The 18,618-nt window shown below is 44.8% G+C and overlaps 1 protein-coding gene across 1 annotated transcript in view; it reads left to right on the plus strand.

Moving 5' to 3' along the window:
• The window catches only part of sox5 (SRY-box transcription factor 5), a gene marked incomplete at both ends in the record, with an annotated part of 79,624 nt that extends 64,840 nt beyond the window's left edge, over positions 1-14,784 (plus strand). The window contains 6 exons of the mRNA XM_079236066.1: positions 5,124-5,313; positions 8,686-8,861; positions 12,032-12,134; positions 12,454-12,627; positions 13,605-13,821; positions 14,484-14,784. Coding sequence (XP_079092192.1) covers positions 5,124-5,313; positions 8,686-8,861; positions 12,032-12,134; positions 12,454-12,627; positions 13,605-13,821; positions 14,484-14,784 — 1,161 coding nt within the window. The remainder of the gene's footprint in view (positions 1-5,123; positions 5,314-8,685; positions 8,862-12,031; positions 12,135-12,453; positions 12,628-13,604; positions 13,822-14,483) is intronic.
• Between the last annotated feature and the right edge of the window lie 3,834 nt (positions 14,785-18,618).

The raw sequence follows: 18,618 nt of genomic DNA on the forward strand, positions 1-18,618 counted from the left end.
TTGTTCCTGGAGTCCTGAAAGACTTTCTTAAGTTCAGTGTGGCAATCTGCCAGTTCCATATATTCACAAATTCAATTGATTTATGAAATTGATTCATAAATCAACAAAGTATTTCCTAAAATGAAGTTGTATTGTTCTCAATTCTATTACATACACACCATTATTTATATTTCAAGATGATATTATATGTCTATTAAAAGTAAACTAACTTCTCTGGTAAATTCTTTCACATTTAAAAAAAGAAGGATGATTATTTCAGAACTTAATAATAGCCAGAAATGACGTTTGCAGTACACTTTGGCCTTTCTAGTATTACAACGGAGACTGAGAGTGAATGCCTGCATGAGATTGTGTTTCACTGCAGTGCATGAGCTGACAATGTGTGTCCTCGCTTGTTTGAGGTTGCATCCCGAATCTTGTCTCTTTTTTTTTTTCTTCAATCAAACAAGTGTCCTGAGCGACGGTCTGCTCCTCATACTAATAATGCACGTCTTGGTACAACTTAGTCCCTGAAAAGTCAGAGTCCCAACTTTATCAGAAAACTCCAGCTGCTGTGCGGTGGCTCTGGATTTGAGGATGGATTGCTGTTTGTGCCGTTTCCTCGGCTGGCTGCACAATAGGGGCGAGGGGAAGCCTCGTGTCCATCCAAGTGGAATTCTATGAATATCTGGTCGGGATATCACGACCCTGGACCACCTCCCACCCACCCACCCACACACACACACACACACACACACACAACCCCCATGCCAACTGCTATCCGCTGTGCACTCTCAGACCTCCCACAAGCGTAGTGGTCAGTCACAAATCACAGAGACATTGACCGACACTTTCAAAATCCTACAGAGAATAATATAGATTTGTGCTCACAAAGCCTCTCCTTTCCTTGTCTGTCCTCTCCTATCCTTGTCTTTATTTCCTCTCCTTTCCTTGTCTGTCCTCTCCTATCCTTGTCTTTCTTTCTTCTCCTTTCCTTGTCTGTCCTCTCCTATCCTTGTCTTTCTTTCCTCTCCTTTCCTTGTCTGTCCTCTCCTATCCTTGTCTTTCTTTCCTCTCCTTTCCTTGTCTGTCCTCTCCTATCCTTGTCTTTCATTCCATCTCCTTTCCCTTCCTCTCCTCTCTTTCCATTTTATTTCCTTTCCTCTTCCACATATTTTCCTTTGCCACTTGCAACTTCATCCATCTTCCTCCACCCTCCCCCCCTAAACTTTGTTCTTGACCTACGCCTACCCCTGTGTCCACAAACACACACGCGCCCACTCTTTGCATTGAGGACTATCCCATGGCATAGACTGGTTGACCCCAGAGCTCGCCCCCCTGCGTCCTTGTCCATCAGCCCCTCCCTGCACCTCCGCCGACACTCGTCGTATTACCATATATATGGAGTTGGGCTGACAGGCCTGTGGTGGAGGGGAAGTGGGGAGCCGTAATGGCCTCCCCAGTCCAGCAAGGAGTGGCGGACTGGGATGTGAACCCGCATGGCACACGGCAGGCCCCATGGAGCCAAACTGGCCAATTGACCGCGCCGCTGTTTTGGTGTTCCTCCCCCAGTGCTCTCGCACAAACTTTAGATAAGTGCTCGGTGGCGTTTTCTAGCTATTTCTTCCTCTTTCTTGCTTTCGGGTCTTTTCTCCCTGCTTCAGTCTCTGCTTTGATTTCTTTCATTCAGGCTGACCACTGCAGCGCTCTCACTCATTCATTCCAACACTCTGTCTCTCTCTGGGCGAGTGACATGTATATTTCAGAGGTGTGCTCCCCCTGTGGCTCTATCTCAGGTCTCTAGTCATTTAGAGACGCGCTGCCTGCCTCTGCTCACAGCTGTTTGGACTCAGGCGCTCACCGCTTAAGTGCTTTACCCTCGGGTGAGACACGGACACACACACACACACACACACACAGACAGGTGTTGAAGGAGACACCATGCCAACTAGCCCTTTCACACACACACACATGCCCATGCACAAATCACTGCGGCATACACGCAGCTTTCTTATACGCAAGAGTGGACCTTTAGATGTAGGCAGGCATGCATACAGACCCATACAATAGTGCGATTCCAATTATGCACCATATGTAGCCCGTTCGCTGACATGCATCACACACACGCAGTGGCCAAAAGGACTGTACCGTGTACATTCACTCAACTGCTGTGCTTAAGAGCAATTAGTATGTACTTTTCAATTTCATGTTACTCTTTAGTCCATTTCATTTATCTTTGATTCGTTTATAGCGTCCATCATAATAAAATATGATGATATCAATACAGATTAAACTATTTAACGGTATATAAAGTAGTTAATATAGGTCATGTCTATAGTTCATGGCATGATTATGCATTAGAGATAACCCAATAATAGAATAAATACAACGCACCTCTCCTAAAGGAGCCATTCTCTAAAGTTATTAGATATAACTGATATTAAACTTTAAAAGCATGGCTTTTATTTTCTGTATATTTACTGTATATTTACATGGTCACACTGCTACTTGTACTTAAGTAATGTCAACCTAACGGATATGAGTATCAACAAGAGCCAACGAGCCTCGCCTAATGAGCTAAAATAAAACAATCCGTCTAAACTGTCAAGGTGAAGTCACGTCTGCTCGTCTGTTTTCTCCAAATACAAATTAGTAGAAAATGTGAAGTGCATTTGCGTACTTGAGGAGTCAGTGTTTGAATCGGTGCCACGTAGTGTTTAAAACTGTCATCTCTGCCTCCTCTGCGTCGCCCTGCTGTCTAGGAGAATTAGATACGACAATATAATTAATATCCAAGCAGTCACTTATGGCTGTGAGGGAAGGAAGAGAGCAGGAAAGATGGAGAGATGAAAAGAGAGAGGAGGATGTAAAGGTCCTGAGAGAAACCTGCCCAGGATAAACGGTGGTGGCACACACACTTGTCCTGTTAATTGAACCATCAGCTCCAGCGATAAGATGCAGAACTCTGATGTCGCCTTCACATGTCGGCAACCACGGAAGTGAAATACAGCCCCCCCACACACACACACACACACACACACACATTATCTCTCCACTGCCGCTTCCTCTCTGTCCCTCTGGCTCTCGTTGTCACTCTGCATGTTTTCGGTCCCAAAGCTGGAGACTGTTTCATCAGCCAAGAGAGACACAAAAGCAATTGTATTAATTCGAGATTCCAAGGCTTTCAGAGGCTTTAGGGGCCTCACACACACACACACACACACACACACACACACACACACAGACACACACATACATACACACTGTCATGAGATTTAGAGCTTGTTCAACAATATCTCACACTGACACAGACACACACACACACACACACACACACACATAGAGACGCATAAACAAGTCGGTCCAAGCCTCTCAGCTCCACTGTCTAAACTAATTCCTCCACACTGGCATAATGCAGGTTGGCCACCTTCCCACCATAGGATTTGGCTTGGCGCGGAGAGGAAACTCCCCCCATTCCACTGTACAAGAGGCAGAGGCATTATCTATTTGTAATAAATAGTCAAGCGCGTTCCCAGCCAAAGCCCACCATAATATGGGTCAGGATTGAGAAGATCCCGCTCAGTTGTTCTCTCCTCCTTTCTCTCGTCTTCTTCTCCGGCCCATTGTCTCACTGAAGGCATCTTTGGGGGTCCTCCGTCTATTTAGAAAGACCCCCCTAATGAAGGACAATCCGGTTAGGCCTCGTCGCACACACACACACACACACACACAAACACAAGAAGTGGTGATCGCACACACACATAGGCACGTACACATGGAGGGGCTTAATTGGAAGGGCTTAATTGAGTTGTGAGGGGCTCATAAGGCTTAGTACGACTCAAGGAGTGGGAATGAGGGAGAGTCGACCTTAATGAGTGGATATACCCCACACACACACACACACACACACATACATACATACAGTACTTCCTCTCTTTTAGGATCCCACTGTATGCTGTACGCCTAAGCAGCAATTAGACTAATGACCAGAAAATAAAGAAAAATAATGTCTCCATTCTATTCATGTAGCTACAATAGGACCACACATGTGCAGCTAAAACTTCCCTTTAATCCAATTTTTTTTCATAAAAATTTACATTTAGGAACAGTCAATATGTTATCGTCATAAAACCACACCGACAAACTGCATTTCCCAACCTCACAGACAATGCTGTGCTCTACTTGCGGGCCCATTAAGCCGGCCCTCGCCCCATGTTGTGTCTGCCTTTTAATTGCGGCGTTTTAATTACACAGAGTGGTCTGTGTACATCTGGCCCCCGGGCGATCTAATTCCTTCCTTCCTGTCACATGACCCTCTGCGAGGCTCCCCTTGATTGGATTAGGTCATCAGCAGGGGTGGTGTTGCCATGACAATTAACGTGATAACAGCCCCCGGCAGTCCGCATGCCGATTCATTTAAGGGGCCGCTGTCTGTTCCTTGTGTTGAGGTTACTGCCGTGTGCAGACATCCTTTGATTTAGATGAGTGATGGAATGTAATGATCGAGATATATTAAGTCCTGTTTGGCATCATAATACTTTATAAAAAATATATATATTCATTTTAAAATAATGGATTGGTTGCTGGGACTGTGTGTGACTTTGAGGCAGAAAGTGCTGCTTCGCTGTTCACTCCCGTGTTCACAGCCACGACGGCCCCTTGTTTCTAACGGAGCAAGTGCACATTGAAGTGGCAGACAGTCTTCTGTTCTGTGGGCTGTTTGATACACAGCGACGTCACCGTGTCTTTAGATCCACATCTGGAAAGACGGTCTCAGGGAGGTGCTTTGGTGTGAATGTTTGCTCTTACCGCTGGCCTTGTTTGAAGCATGCCGAGAGCAGAATTATTATATTATTGTGCATGATGAGTCGTCTGGACTTCGCCGTGATGGCGAGTCAGTCATTTTGCATGTAAATGTCAGCGGTTTGCACCAAAATTCAATATTTATTGTTGTCCGTGCTGCAATTTTTATTTTATTTTATTGTTTTGCCTGTGACAAGTTGTTTGGATAGAGGCAGTGGCATGCACCTTGTCATCCGTCCCACCACTGTGCATGGACTAGTGAGTGTTAAAGCCTCCATTGCGAGAGCTAAATTTCTACGGTGGTCACAGCAGGCGAAACTGTGCTGTTTTGGTTTTTGCAGGACAGTGAGGGTGCACAGCCACTGAACCTGTCGGCCAAGCCTAAGGCATCCGAGAGCAAGTCACCCAACTCCCCCCCAACTTCCCCACAGGTCGCTGCTGCTGCCGCCGCTGCTGCCAAGCTGGGCGCCGGGAAGCACAGCTTAGCTCCCTCCAGCATCGGAGGTCCTCCAACCAGAGTCAGCTCGATAGGTAAGTGGACTCAAGAATCCATCACAACACGGGAACCATTAAAAAAAAGACCTCGGACTCGCCGCTCATCATATCTCCAATTTATTGAGCAATTCAAAACAGTCTGGTGTTCATTGATGGCTGCTTCCCTGGCTGGAGAGACATTCAACCAATCAGAGCTGTATCAATATTAAATAGTGACCAAAAAAACTGGTTTTGGTCACTATTTTTTATTGATACATGGCATATTTCTTTGATTGATGTAAATAAAACACCCTCTACCGCAGTTCCCATTGTATTTGCAGGTGATGCTGCAGTGTAGTGCATACATGATTATCGGTATCGCCATTACAGATGATGGCCCAAATTATGAAAATAAGATTAAAGTTGGAAGACATTTTCCTTTTCAATGCGCTCACGCATTATATGCGACATATATGCGAACATAAACACGTGAATGCATATATGTTGCATACATACAGTCTAAGTGCCCCTGCACTTGGATACACTTTTATGAAGCGCAAATTGTTCCCCATTGTGACAACGTTGGCCTTAAAGGAAAACAGTAGTAGACGAGAATAGCGTTGCCCCTCGTAGTGTTGCCATTGTTGCCACAGCCAGTCCCGTAATCAGACCCGGCCATATGCACACATACATGAAATATGACATCAATGAATCACCATTCTGTACTCTTAATCCATTTTTCACACAACACTGATAGTTCAAATATTACACATATGTAACAGGCTATAATTAGTGTGTTTGTGTTTTTCTTCCTGCGTCGCAATTTTGCCTCGGGGCTGCTTCATTGTTATGTGTTTATTAGTGAGTGAAAGAGACAGAGAGACACAGGGAGTGAGGGGAAGGAGAGAGAGAGAGAGAGAGAGAGAGAGAGAGAGAGATGGGGATTAGCACTTTTTCGAGCGACGAAGCGAGGGAATAATAAAGAGAGGAGCGCATGACAGACAGGAGGTATCACCAATGAGATTAGACAAGCCTCTTACATGAGCCAGGACAGCGCAAACACCCGGCATTAATGACACAATGACAGCACACACACTCTTAACACACACTCAAGCTCACACAAAGCCTCACACACACACACACTCTCACAATCCCACCTCCTCCTCCGATGCAATAGGCAGTTAGTCTTTTTTTTTTTTTCTGACTTCTTGGCTAATCTCACTGTTTTTCAACAAATCGGCGGATTTAATATCAGATTAGTGGATTTGCGGTCCCAGATGTTTTTTGTTCAGAAAAATGGATTACAGTGTTTAAAGTTTGTGTGTGATCCCCGCTGAATTATTCTGTGCGTGGGGACCGGTGTGTTTTGTGTCGCACATCCCAGTTAGGTTGCAGCTCGCGGTCCCATCTGTTGAGTTTAGCCGGTCACCGTCACGTTTGTTATTGCCGTTCATAGTCATATTCGGTTCCTGTTGCCAGTGCAGAGGGGAGAGGAGGTCTAGAGGCGCTCGTTTTGATGTGGGAGTGTGTGTGTGTGTGTGTGTGTGTGTGGGGACGTGTGGGCGAGTACAGATTAGGAATGTGTGTTCATGTTATTTAGATTCAGACAGGAACAAACGAACAGACGCACATGTAGTAGACGCAGAGGAAATGGTTATTTTTCTTTCAATCTAAACGGGGAGAGCATTTCAGGTTAAAGAAAACTCAACAGTGCTATTTAATGTAATGTAGTGCCATACTTAAGTACTATTCTACGGTACTGTATTCGAGTATCTGCATTTTACTCTTGTTTATACTTCTGCTCGACGACGTTTAATAGACAAATATTCAGCTTTTTTTTTATGTACCTGTATCTGACGGATTTAGTCACTTGTTTCAGATAACAATTGTATGAACAAAATATAAGGTTATTTTTTAAAAGGGTGAGACATTTTATAGATCTTCATAATACTTTTTTCCCCCAAAACCACCAAAGACGGTGTTTATGCTCACTCAGGCTTTTAGAGTAACAGGGTCATATCTGCAGGTATAAAGATGATTCAACCGAGTTCATTTTCAGGAGCTTCACCTTCCATTAAAGGATCTCTGTCTTTTCAAATGCACGATTCTCTTTTTCCCACTTCCTCCGTCCGTCCGTCTTCCCATCTCAAAGCGAACTGAAGGGCTGTCAGCGCCTGTAACTTCTACCATGATCACACATTTGTCCATAAAGTACTGCAGCTCCCCCCTGACCTCCCTGCAGGAGTGTTTTTTGTGGTCAAAAAGGTATTGCGCTTGTCTGTAGAGATTTGGCGTTCAGAGAGAGAGACAAAATGTGTAAGTGTTGAGAGAGAGAGACACTGCCCCCCTATCTGGGTCACATTCATTTGTCTGGATGGTTGGCATCGCTGTCAGTTTAAGCGAGACTCGCACACACCCTCATGAGCGCAAGAATATCTGTCCGTCCCCCTCCCTCTCTTTTAACTCCAGATTAAAATGGACTGCCACCCGATTCCATCGCCCTCTCTCGACACCCGCCCCCACCCTTTTTTATTTTGTTTTGGCACCGCTCACATCCTGATTTCCCGGTTATGACTTCTGAAAGAGTTCACGGCTCTGTCATTACCAATCTGAAGCTGGTAATCTGGCCTGAGATGGCATTAGCGGTGCGGATTAGCGCTGATAAAGGCCCCATAAGCCCGCCGCGGCTCTTTGTTAGGAGCTAACGCGACTGATAGAGAGAGGCGATAGCGGCGCACACAACCCTGCAAACACACGGTCGGAGCAGATGCCTCGTCGGCCGGCTAAGCTGCGGAAATAATACAAATAATAGAGCGGCGAGATCTGATCTCTGTGAGGTGGCAGGGCAGATGTTCTCAACTGGGGAAATTAGCAGGACTTCTTAGTAAGAGTAATAAGAGTCATGTGGCCACCTCTCTTCAAAGTGGAACTACGAGGGTTCAGATGAGTGTGTGTGTGTGTGTGTGTGTGTGTGTGTGTGTGTGTGTGTGTGTGTGTGTGTGTGTGTGTGTGTGTGTGTGTGTGTGTGTGTGTGTGTGTTTACGGCTGAGAGCAGGTGGAGGGGGCAGTGGGACGCTTGTCACAAGGCTAGCTAGGGGCACACTCTGACTCACATGTGCCCAGCTCGACAGTCAAGTGGTCAGTGTGTAAGACTGAGCGAGAGACACACACACACACACACACACACACACACCGGCAAACCCCCCTCATCAAGTGTATGTTAATGTCTTTACCTCATGGTTCAGGGGAAGATTTATTCTGGATGAAAACCTCCTGCCAGCTTCTCAAGCATAAACACACACACGCACACATTCATCGCTTTTCCAAATGTCACTTTATTATTCTCTCTTATTTAAAAAAAAAACAAAGTACAAATACAGTGCAGCTACACAAAACCAATTTAATCGCCCTTCCCTGTCCGTGTCTCAGCAGACTTGTTGTCCTCCCTGTCCACGACCGCCTACCTGAGCGACCACGAGGCCGTGACCAAGGCCTTCTCCGAGGCCCGGCAGATGAAGGAGCAGCTGAAGAGAGAGCAGCAGGTCCTGGACGCCAAGGTCGCCGCCGTCAGCAACCTGAGCCTCAACAATGGACGCTCGGACAAGGTAAACCACTTTGAATCCCATCTGTGTGACGGCGAGTACGCTGTGCTGTAACCTTAGCAACAGGCGGCAAAGTCTGACAACTGCCCCAAAATATTAGAGGGCACAAAAATCAAGAATACAAATCTATTTATTGAAGTAGCACACACTACATCTGAAGGTACGTCAATGTACCTCAAAGACCATCTGTTTCAGTCTCAGTTCTATCCTTTGGGAATTGTTATTTGATATAATTATTTCTGTGACAAATGACTCCCACTCATCAATAGCATCAAAAACTAAAGTGAAATGTATGGATGATCTCAAGAACAAAAAGAAAAACACATCACCAGCCGTACCGTCTCATTGCCGGTGTGTAATAATGTGTCTTGCCATATGCCATCCCCGCTGCACCGTGTAGGAGGCAAATCGGTGTACAATGCGCTCGCTGAAATGTGTTGAAGCTAAACAGGGCCAGATAAGGTAAAACCAGAGGCGTCTCGGAGGTAATGAGTGTGTCTGTAAGGCGCACTACAGGGCTAGTGTGTGTGTGTGTGTGTGTGTGTGTGTGTGTGTGGCAGAGCGGAGCGTTGGGGAGATGGTAATGTGAAGTGACGGCGCCGGCTCCTCGGCAGCGTGGCTAAATTGTGGTTATTTGTTAAACACATTGGGAGTCAGCTGGTGCATGCGGACGCACGCACACACACACACACACACACACACACACACACACACACACACACACACTGCCACAGACAGGCAAGCACACACACTTACAGAGAGCAACAGTGTGCTTGAAGCATCTGCACCGCTGACATTCAACAGCTCTATCTGTCTCTTTCTTCTTTCTTTTTTTTTACTCTCATCCGATGCGTTTGGAGCAGTCAAACCCACAATGATTTATGTTTTCAACAGGTTTTTTTTTTGGACACATTTAGTGAGATAGTAATATACTGTAGATACAGTCTAAATGATTCAGTCTAATAGCCAATTAGATTCACACCAGGGAAAGAACTGGGAGGAGAGGGAACATCAGGAAATATAGCTGTTTTTCAGGAGCATGTTTTACAGCTTTTTGGAGGAATTTAGCGGTTTTATTTCACTGCAGGGGCTAATAAAATACTAGATATCATTTTATTATGTTTTGTCACTTGTTAAATTGGTGTATGTTATCAGTGAAGAATTCAGAGAAATTAGGGGGGAAAGGGAGCTTTTCCTGTTATTGTGAATATATTTTTACCAGAAAATGTTTTCATGGAAGACCAACTATGAAAAGGTAGTTTTAGTTTTTGCCGTTTGATATAAACTAATTATTTTAAAGCCTTTCTTAATATAAAGTTCAGAAATTTTAGATTTTAGATTTAGATTTGGAGAAAAGAAAAAATCTTTCTCAGCTTCCAAAGCCGATGCGTTCAACGCCGACTCCCGCTTCCTCGGCCCTTTGGCTTTGTGCTGCGTGAGTGTGAAGCAGGCGAGCTCTTGGCGCCCGGATACAACGGTGTCATCTCTGACACACTCAGAGGATTAGTTTTGTCGCTACTTTGTGTCTTGGCTCCAGTGTCAGCCATTCAATCCACTTTTCTCATGTACTGTGCCGGGGCTTAATGTCAGACTAGGCTGTCATCCACTCTGTCTCCCTGTTCATCTCTGTCTCACGCTCACCCACACACACACACACACACACACACACACACACACACGCAGAAAAAAGCCCTTTGTAACGGCACATTGAAGCACAAAAATCGGAAAGTGTGGGACACGTTTTATGCTCGTTTTTCCTCGGACGAGGTTTGAATGAGGCTGATCATTTCTGTGAAATGGGGAAAATTCCTAAAATGTATCTGATTTGCATACAAAATGGCTTTATCTGGCGGATAATTGTTAACTTATTAATACGTAAGGAATTCAAAATAAAATACATTTTAAATGACTTACAAATAAACACATTTGCACAGCTCGCTTCTGCCTCCCATTCTCCCTCTACGCTACCTGTCTTTTTAGCCATATTTATTCCAATCGGAGGGGTTTATCGCTAACAATTAAACTCTGCTGGACTAAAAACAGAGAAAATGCATTTCATTATCATTCTGCCCTCCTCCCAGCCAGCCAGCCAGCTCAGCAGGGTCACATGTAAATGGAGAGAGACACTTTTTGGAAGGTTGTTTTAGAAGACGACAGTGTTTTGGGTACGGCTCCTAATCGTGTAATTAAACTGTAAAACGCTGGCGCTGGTGAACTGCGGTGTGTGTGTGTGTGTGTGTGTGTGTGTACGCGCCAGTGTGTGTGTGCTAGTCGGCAGTCGCGTTCTAGCGTAGAGTGTGCCGGCTGCTTGCATTACGCATGTAAATGCTCAGTAAATCAGCCTTTTATTGGTTGTTATAAATACCCAGGGGGCCGTGCGGCGTGGCCTCGCTCTCGTCCGCGCTGCACTCTCCCGTTCTCTCTCTCTCTAATGCGTCGACCCTCGGGGGCCTCTGTGAGAGAGAGGCAAGCCGCTGCACTCCACTCTCGCAGGTGGCTGCCAGGAGTCGACACACACACACACACACACACAATATACAATATACACACAAAACGGTAAACATCCAAATAGGACTAAATGTAATCAACATTCTTGCACATGCAAACATCCACACAGATGTGTGTTCAAGCATGCAGGCGTACAGCACTCAACTCACAATTTGCTGCTGACATTAACATTTAAGCAAATTTACACTGAAACGAACCAAAAAACACAAACTGTCTCTCTGCTGCAACGGCTGCTGTTCGTTTGCTTTATCTGTGATAACTGGAGAGAAAAAAAGAGAATTATTATCAACTGATTTATTTCAGATCAAAGGCGGATATGTTTCCTTCATTCATTTGTTACTTCTGCGAAGGAGTTTATGTCTTCAAAACTGATTTTCTCACGCACAGATTGGCTTCAGGCCAACAGAAAAAGTAATTTGATTTCTACGCTTCAAGAACAGGAATTTGTGACATGAAACAATTGCTCCTTTTAGCTATAAGTACGCCATGAATAATATCAGTGAATATCAAGGAAGAAAAAACGAGCCAAACATCTATTTAAAATCAGTTATAAGAATGTTTACAAGGGAATTGGACATTTTTCTGCATCCCTGCACTGTGGTTTCACTCATTCATACGTTCACACGCATGGACTCACTCGCTGACCGACTGTTTGTGTTGTTTAGGACAAGGCTGCCTTGGAGAGTCTGAGTCAACAGCTGAAGCAGCAGGCAGAGGACAAGTTCAGCCACGCCATGCTGGACTTCACCATGAGCGGAGACTCTGACGGTAGGGACACACACACACTCACACACACACATAAACACACACACACACTCATGCGTGGGGTCATTTAGGTGACAAAAAGTGTGACTCTTCCTAATTTTAGGAGTTTCATTTTGATACATTTCACCAGTTTAAAGTAATATATTGGTTTTATTTTGCTAAAAAAAAAACATCTTTTAGTTTATCAAAAATATTGAAACCCTCAAGATTTGTTTAATTGTCTTTACTGGGCATGCTATAATACGAATGTAATGTCTTTATTCATATTTCTGTCTGCCTCTCCTCACCTCGTTCCTCCCATCTCTTTGCCCCGCCCCCTCAGGCTCCCCCAGCGTGTCAGACTCCAGAATATTTCGGGAGGCTCGGGGTCGCGGCACCGCCGAGCCGCACATCAAGCGGCCGATGAACGCCTTCATGGTTTGGGCCAAGGACGAGAGGAGAAAGATCCTCCAGGCCTTCCCCGACATGCACAACTCCAACATCAGCAAGATCCTCGGTAAAACACACACTCTCTCTCACACACACACACACACACAGTCTGCGGTTTGAGTGACAGGAGCCTTTGCCCTGTCACTTAACCCAATACTTCCCACTGCGAAAGGAAGGATGCATGTACTGCGGGTCCTACTTCCCACTTTCTCAAGCACACGCGGTGATTTCATTACACGCGGCGGCATTGTGTAAGCGGCTGTTAATGAACGGCTGGGGAGCGCACGGCTCCGACAAATGATGATATAATTCATTATGCATTAAACAAGCAGCGCGAGGCCGCCTGACATTTCCCCCGGACCGCCGGGATCAGCCCTGACATTTTAAAGAGCTCCTAAGCGTTTTATAACACAGGGAAATCTGGTTTTAATAAGCCCTCTCTCTGCGTCTCCCCCCTTCTCTCTCGATTGCTAACAGATCGCAGAACAGAGAGAGAAAGACAGAGAGCGAGAACAGCCAAGTGCTGACAGCTTTTACCCATTAAACATACAGTAGTCAAGTGCAAATTCAGACCAGATATGAAACACACAGGGAAAGACATACTCAAGATTACACCCACACACACACACACACACACACACACACACACACACACACACACACACACACACACACACACACACATGCAGGGAACTGATACTACAAATCTATGAGCAGAAGCTGAGCTCAGAGAGATGACAGCAGGTTAAGTGAAGTCCTCATTAGTTTAGATAAGTACCTGTCGTCCACAACGCTCTCCTCATTAACCTCTTTCTGTGTGAAACTGTTATCTGTGACTGTGTGTGTGTGTGTGTGTGTGTGTCGCAGACATTCCCGACACAATGTTATTGATCTGAAAGCAGACCTACAGATTCGCATTGATTTTATTTCTATATAATGACCACAGCAGCGTTTTATTGTTTTATTATCCTCTTGTATACTGAAACTGATCCTCCTCCTCCTCCTCCTCCTCCTCCTCATCCTCATTAATGCGTCTCCGTCCAGGCTCCCGGTGGAAAGGCATGACCAACCTGGAGAAGCAGCCCTACTACGAGGAGCAGGCTCGCCTCAGCAAGCAGCACCTGGAGAAATACCCAGACTACAAGTACAAGCCGCGGCCCAAACGCACCTGCCTGGTGGACGGAAAGAAGCTGCGCATCGGCGAGTACAAAGCCATCATGAGGTCCCGCAGGCAGGAAATGAGACAATACTTCAGTGTGGGGTAGGGGAACTGTCTAGGGGAACTGTTTTTGTATGTTGAGTCGTAAGACAGCTACTAGTTTTTATACTTTGGGGTAGTTGGGTATTTAATATTCATCTTCTGATTAGCACATACCTAGCATTTGCTCTTTCAGTTTATTTTGTGTTGTCAGATTTTCTTTTGTTAGAACATGTATCTCATGATGTCAGGTTTAACTTAAAACAAATGAACGTTTATGTTTGCTTTTATATTTGTTGTTGTAAATGTTCCACTTATCAACACCTCTAATTTAGATTTTTCAGGTTATGGATTTATTTTTTCTAATTATTCTATTCTTTTTGTTTTGGTTGGTTTTACTTCAGTTTTAATTGAGTCCTCATTAAGTCTCCCAATTATGTAGTTATTATGTAGTCATTTCCTTTTTCTTAAATTCAAAGATAATGGTTCCCTACCAATGATAAAAAGGAAAGAAAGAAACATACTTTTACTTGCTACCAGTACACATATCCAATTGGTGTTGAGGGTCACACTCTTTTCTTAATAGTAAACATGAAGCTACAGCCAACAGCTAGTTAGCTTAGCATAAAGACATGGAAACAATCAGGGACAGCATATCTTCATTATCCGTCTAATGCAGCTTGAAACTGCCATGACCTAAAACGCCTCTTCCTTGTGTGTTCTAGGCAGCAGAGCCAGTTGCCCCTGTCCTCCGCAGGCGTGGTTTACCCAGGTGCCCTCTCCATGGCCGGACTGCCCTCACCCCAAATGCCCTCAGAGCACTCAAGCATGTCCAGCAGCCCCGAGCCCAACGCCAACCACCACCAGAACGCCCACATGGCTGGCCTGATGAAGGGGGACGAGCCACGGATCAAGCAGGAGGAGCTGCGGCTGGACGACAGCAACGGCGACGCGTACGACGACTTCGAATACGAGGACGAAGAAGCAGATTACACCAGCGACAACGAGCACCACATCACCAAATAGGGCGGCGTGACAGACGCCTAATTAGAAGCCAATCACCGCTGGTTAACCCCACACGACCCCAAACCCACCAATCAGGAAGAAGACGTTCTTATTTTGCCAATCACCTTACGTCCCGATCTCACCACACCCCCCCGCCACCCTCTCCCCCCTCCTGACTAACGTGGACTCTTTTAACAGAGCCAAGACCCTCCCACTGGAGTCCTGATACCAGCATCTGATCAATCAACGGAAGCACAGGACCTGTCACTCACACTGACTGTTACACAAACTGGAGTCTGGGTGGACGAGACGACCAAGCCAGCCTCCGGCGCTTGCTGAGGAATATTCTAAAGTACTACTGCGAGATTTTGAGTGTAATGCCACGAGTGAGGAGAAATCAAAATCACACTCGGCAACCTTTTAGAACCCGTTTGTAGAAATGGAGACATTTTAAAAAAAACGAAAAGACTGATCAGTGGACCTGTCAAAAGGCTAACAGATGACACTTTAAGATGGCGGACCTGTTTATTATCAAGAGACACTTTTAAAAAGAAACAGCTTTTTTTTGTTCTTTGGTTCTATAATATTCTCACTCAGGTACACGGTGCCAATAAGTGGCTTGTGAATGTGATTTGTTGTTTTTTGTGCTACAAGTTTGAATAATAGAAAAAAGAGACTTTCCTTTTTTCCCCCCCTTTTTGTTGTAAAGCACCTGACAGACATCAGACGTGTTTATTTTTAACAGAAACATATCTTTTCTTCGACCTCTCAGCGCGCTGTCAGCGGCTCGCCCACTTTTTTTTCTCCGTGTTTTTGAGAGCGCCCGCTTCCCCCGACTGGAATCCGACTGGGACGGTCCGGCGTGGACCGGCCCACTTTGATGGGATTTTCAAGGGGAAGGGGGTGGAAGAGAAAGGGAGTCTCTCTCTGGCGCCCCCGGAGCAGAAACGAAAGCACTGTGTGACAATCCACCGGTCGCCTTCTCGCTCCGTCCCTCCATCTTGATCTCGCCCCGGGGGCCAAACATCAGTGCGACTCGACTGGAGTGTGTGTCGGTGTGTGCTGTGTGCGTAGAATCTCATTGTCAGTGCGAGGAAAAAGGTTCAAAACGTCACGGATACGGAAAGACAGGCTTACACTGCTGCTGTTAATTGCACCACACAAATACACACTCTCTCACACACACACACACACACACACACACACACACACACACACACAACTGTTGTTCTGTCCCTCAGTGTTTTCCTGCTCCCTCCAATCAACATCGTCTTGCTGCCCCCAGTGGGCGGAGCTGAGCTAAAGCAGCCAGTCAGTGTTTCTGTTTTGTATTTGAATACTGTATTTTATTATTTCTCTTCAAACTGCCTCTAGTCTAATAATATTATTAACAATAATTATAAGGATGGTCAGCGTTTCCTAAGTTTAGTAAGTTATGTACAGTATAATTTATTTTTCTCCTCTTTATTGGGTTTTTATGACCATATGAAACTATGACAGTCAATGAAACATTATTCTATTTAGCTGGTAGGTATTTAGCTCTAAACAAAAGTTGTCATTTTACCTTGCTTTGTTTTGCATTTGTTTGTTCCCTTTCTTCATTTGATGCGTTCGTTTTGTATTAATCCTGCGGACGGCGGGGCGGGCGGAGTCAGAGTGACGGACTCGACGCCGGCCCTCTGAGCTGAAGACGTAACCCTTTCATGTCCAGACCCATTTCTAAAAAGCACTCAGACTCTGAGAAAAAGAAGAACATGATTTTGTTTTTATTGTTATTATAATTTTATTTGTAACAGTTATTATAATGTATAATGTGAAGTTTCCTCTCTTTTATTTTTACCTTTTTTATTTTCATTTTGTTTTCCCCCCTTGGAAATCAGTTTGATCACTTTTTGGAAACTGTTTTCTGTGAACAAAGAAGTCCCCGTTTACTAGTTATGGCCGCCTCACGGAGACACAGTGGAACATCTTGGGCTGGGATCCACTCACATACATGCACAAACACAATCACTAACACACACACACACACACACACGTTTCAAATGAAGAGATTATCAAGACAACCAAACGAATCCTATGCTGATCTTTTTTTCCTGTTTTTACGAAATCTAGTATTTTAGATTTAAAATCCTGTACATAAGCTTTGTTTGGTGTTTTCTGTTTGTTTTTTTAAATCATAGGAAAGCAGTGTTTACCGTGATCCACCAGGGTGTTCCTCTCTGTGTTTGTGTGTGAGACGGCCGGGTCGTATATACAGTATCTTTAAAGTCACTTCTCATCAGGAGCCCTTTGCTTTGTTTGAGCTCCACGCGGCTGTTCAGGTGTTCAGCTGTTCAGGTGTGCTGTCCCTTAGTGATCCCCTCAATCATTCCCGCTGTAGATGTTCGCTACACGCCACACGATGAGCCTCTGGGTCTCACTTTTGCTGTATAGTCACCCCTGTCATCACGCCATGGGTCAACCCGACGCTGGAGAGAGGGGTGCTGAGTGGATCGATCCACTTTTAGGGTATCAGGTGGGTGGGCGGGGCATTAAGACGTCAATCATCCCTGCTGGCAAGGTCTGACCCTGTATCAAGACAATGAAAATGATGATGATGATATTATTTAAGACAATCAAAGTCATGAGTGGAGCTCAAAACAAAGTGAGTCACAAAGTTAAAAAAAAAAAAAATCTTACCATCTCAACTTGAAAAATCAAGAAAGATAATTATGTAAATATAACATAGAGTTATAGATTTATATTTTGTTCATAACACAGTGTAATATAAGTTGTATATTTCTTTTTTTTCTCTCCCTACTGTCTCTTTTATTGATGTTATCCATGCCACAGAAAAGCAGGAGTCGCAGTACTCTCACACAAAAAAAATGAAGAAAAATATCAAAGAAATAAAGAAAAACAGGAAAGGAGAAAAAAAAAAAAAAAAAGCTGTGGGCTGCCACCACCATCTGTTCTAAGTTCACTTTTTTTCAGTATTACTGCCAGACAAGGCTCTAATAAAGACAGCAATGTGTTCGGTAAAACTTCTGCTGGTCCTGGTCACTTCTTTCCTCCACACATACATTCACACAATGGTTTTACAGTTCCAACATATTCACATAAACATGAAAATATACACTGCCACGACCTTATTATGCAGAAATGTTAACGATGGAGGGGACGGCGAATGCATCCATGCTCGCTTTTATGGTATTAATGAAATGAAGAGAGAGAAAGAAGAAGATAAATAAATGTTCAGTTATTGATTTAACTGAGTTTTACTGAGTTTAACCGTCAAATCAATTTTATTAAAGACACTTCAGGAAATGTTCAAATCTCATTTTGATGGTTTCCACCTGTGTCTGTGTTTTTCTCTTCCATACTTCACCTCCGTCCGAAACCCGGTGACCCAACGTGAGTCACTGCCCGCGTGTCCCCGAACAATTCAATCATCTCCATAACAGCGTGCTAATTATGCTAAGTCCACCTTCTTGCCCCTCCAATCAGAGGGCCAGCTGGGAGGCGTGTTAGCAACCTGACAACCTAATTAAGCACAACAAGGGACTTGGGTGGGGAGAAGAGAGGGGGGACTGAGTGATGAAATGTTTGTGTGTGCATATGTTCGAGTCCCACAAACAAGAAAGCTAAAAAAAAAAGAATATGGGCTCTGACTGTCTTTAAAGCGGCGCCGGACGCCTGTGCCGCTGTCGCCCATTTAAAAGCAAATCTTTAATTGATGCTTAAGGATGTTGAGGATGTTCATGCCTCCGCTTTCAAGGGTTAAAAACACAAAACCCCACTCAGTGTGCCCATTAAAATGCCGTCCCCATCTGTGTCCATATGTTCAGCAATCAACCCCCACAGCCCCATCCAGCG

This window comes from Taurulus bubalis, assembly GCF_910589615.1.
Source record: "Taurulus bubalis genome assembly, chromosome: 20".
NCBI lineage: Eukaryota > Metazoa > Chordata > Actinopteri > Perciformes > Cottidae > Taurulus > Taurulus bubalis.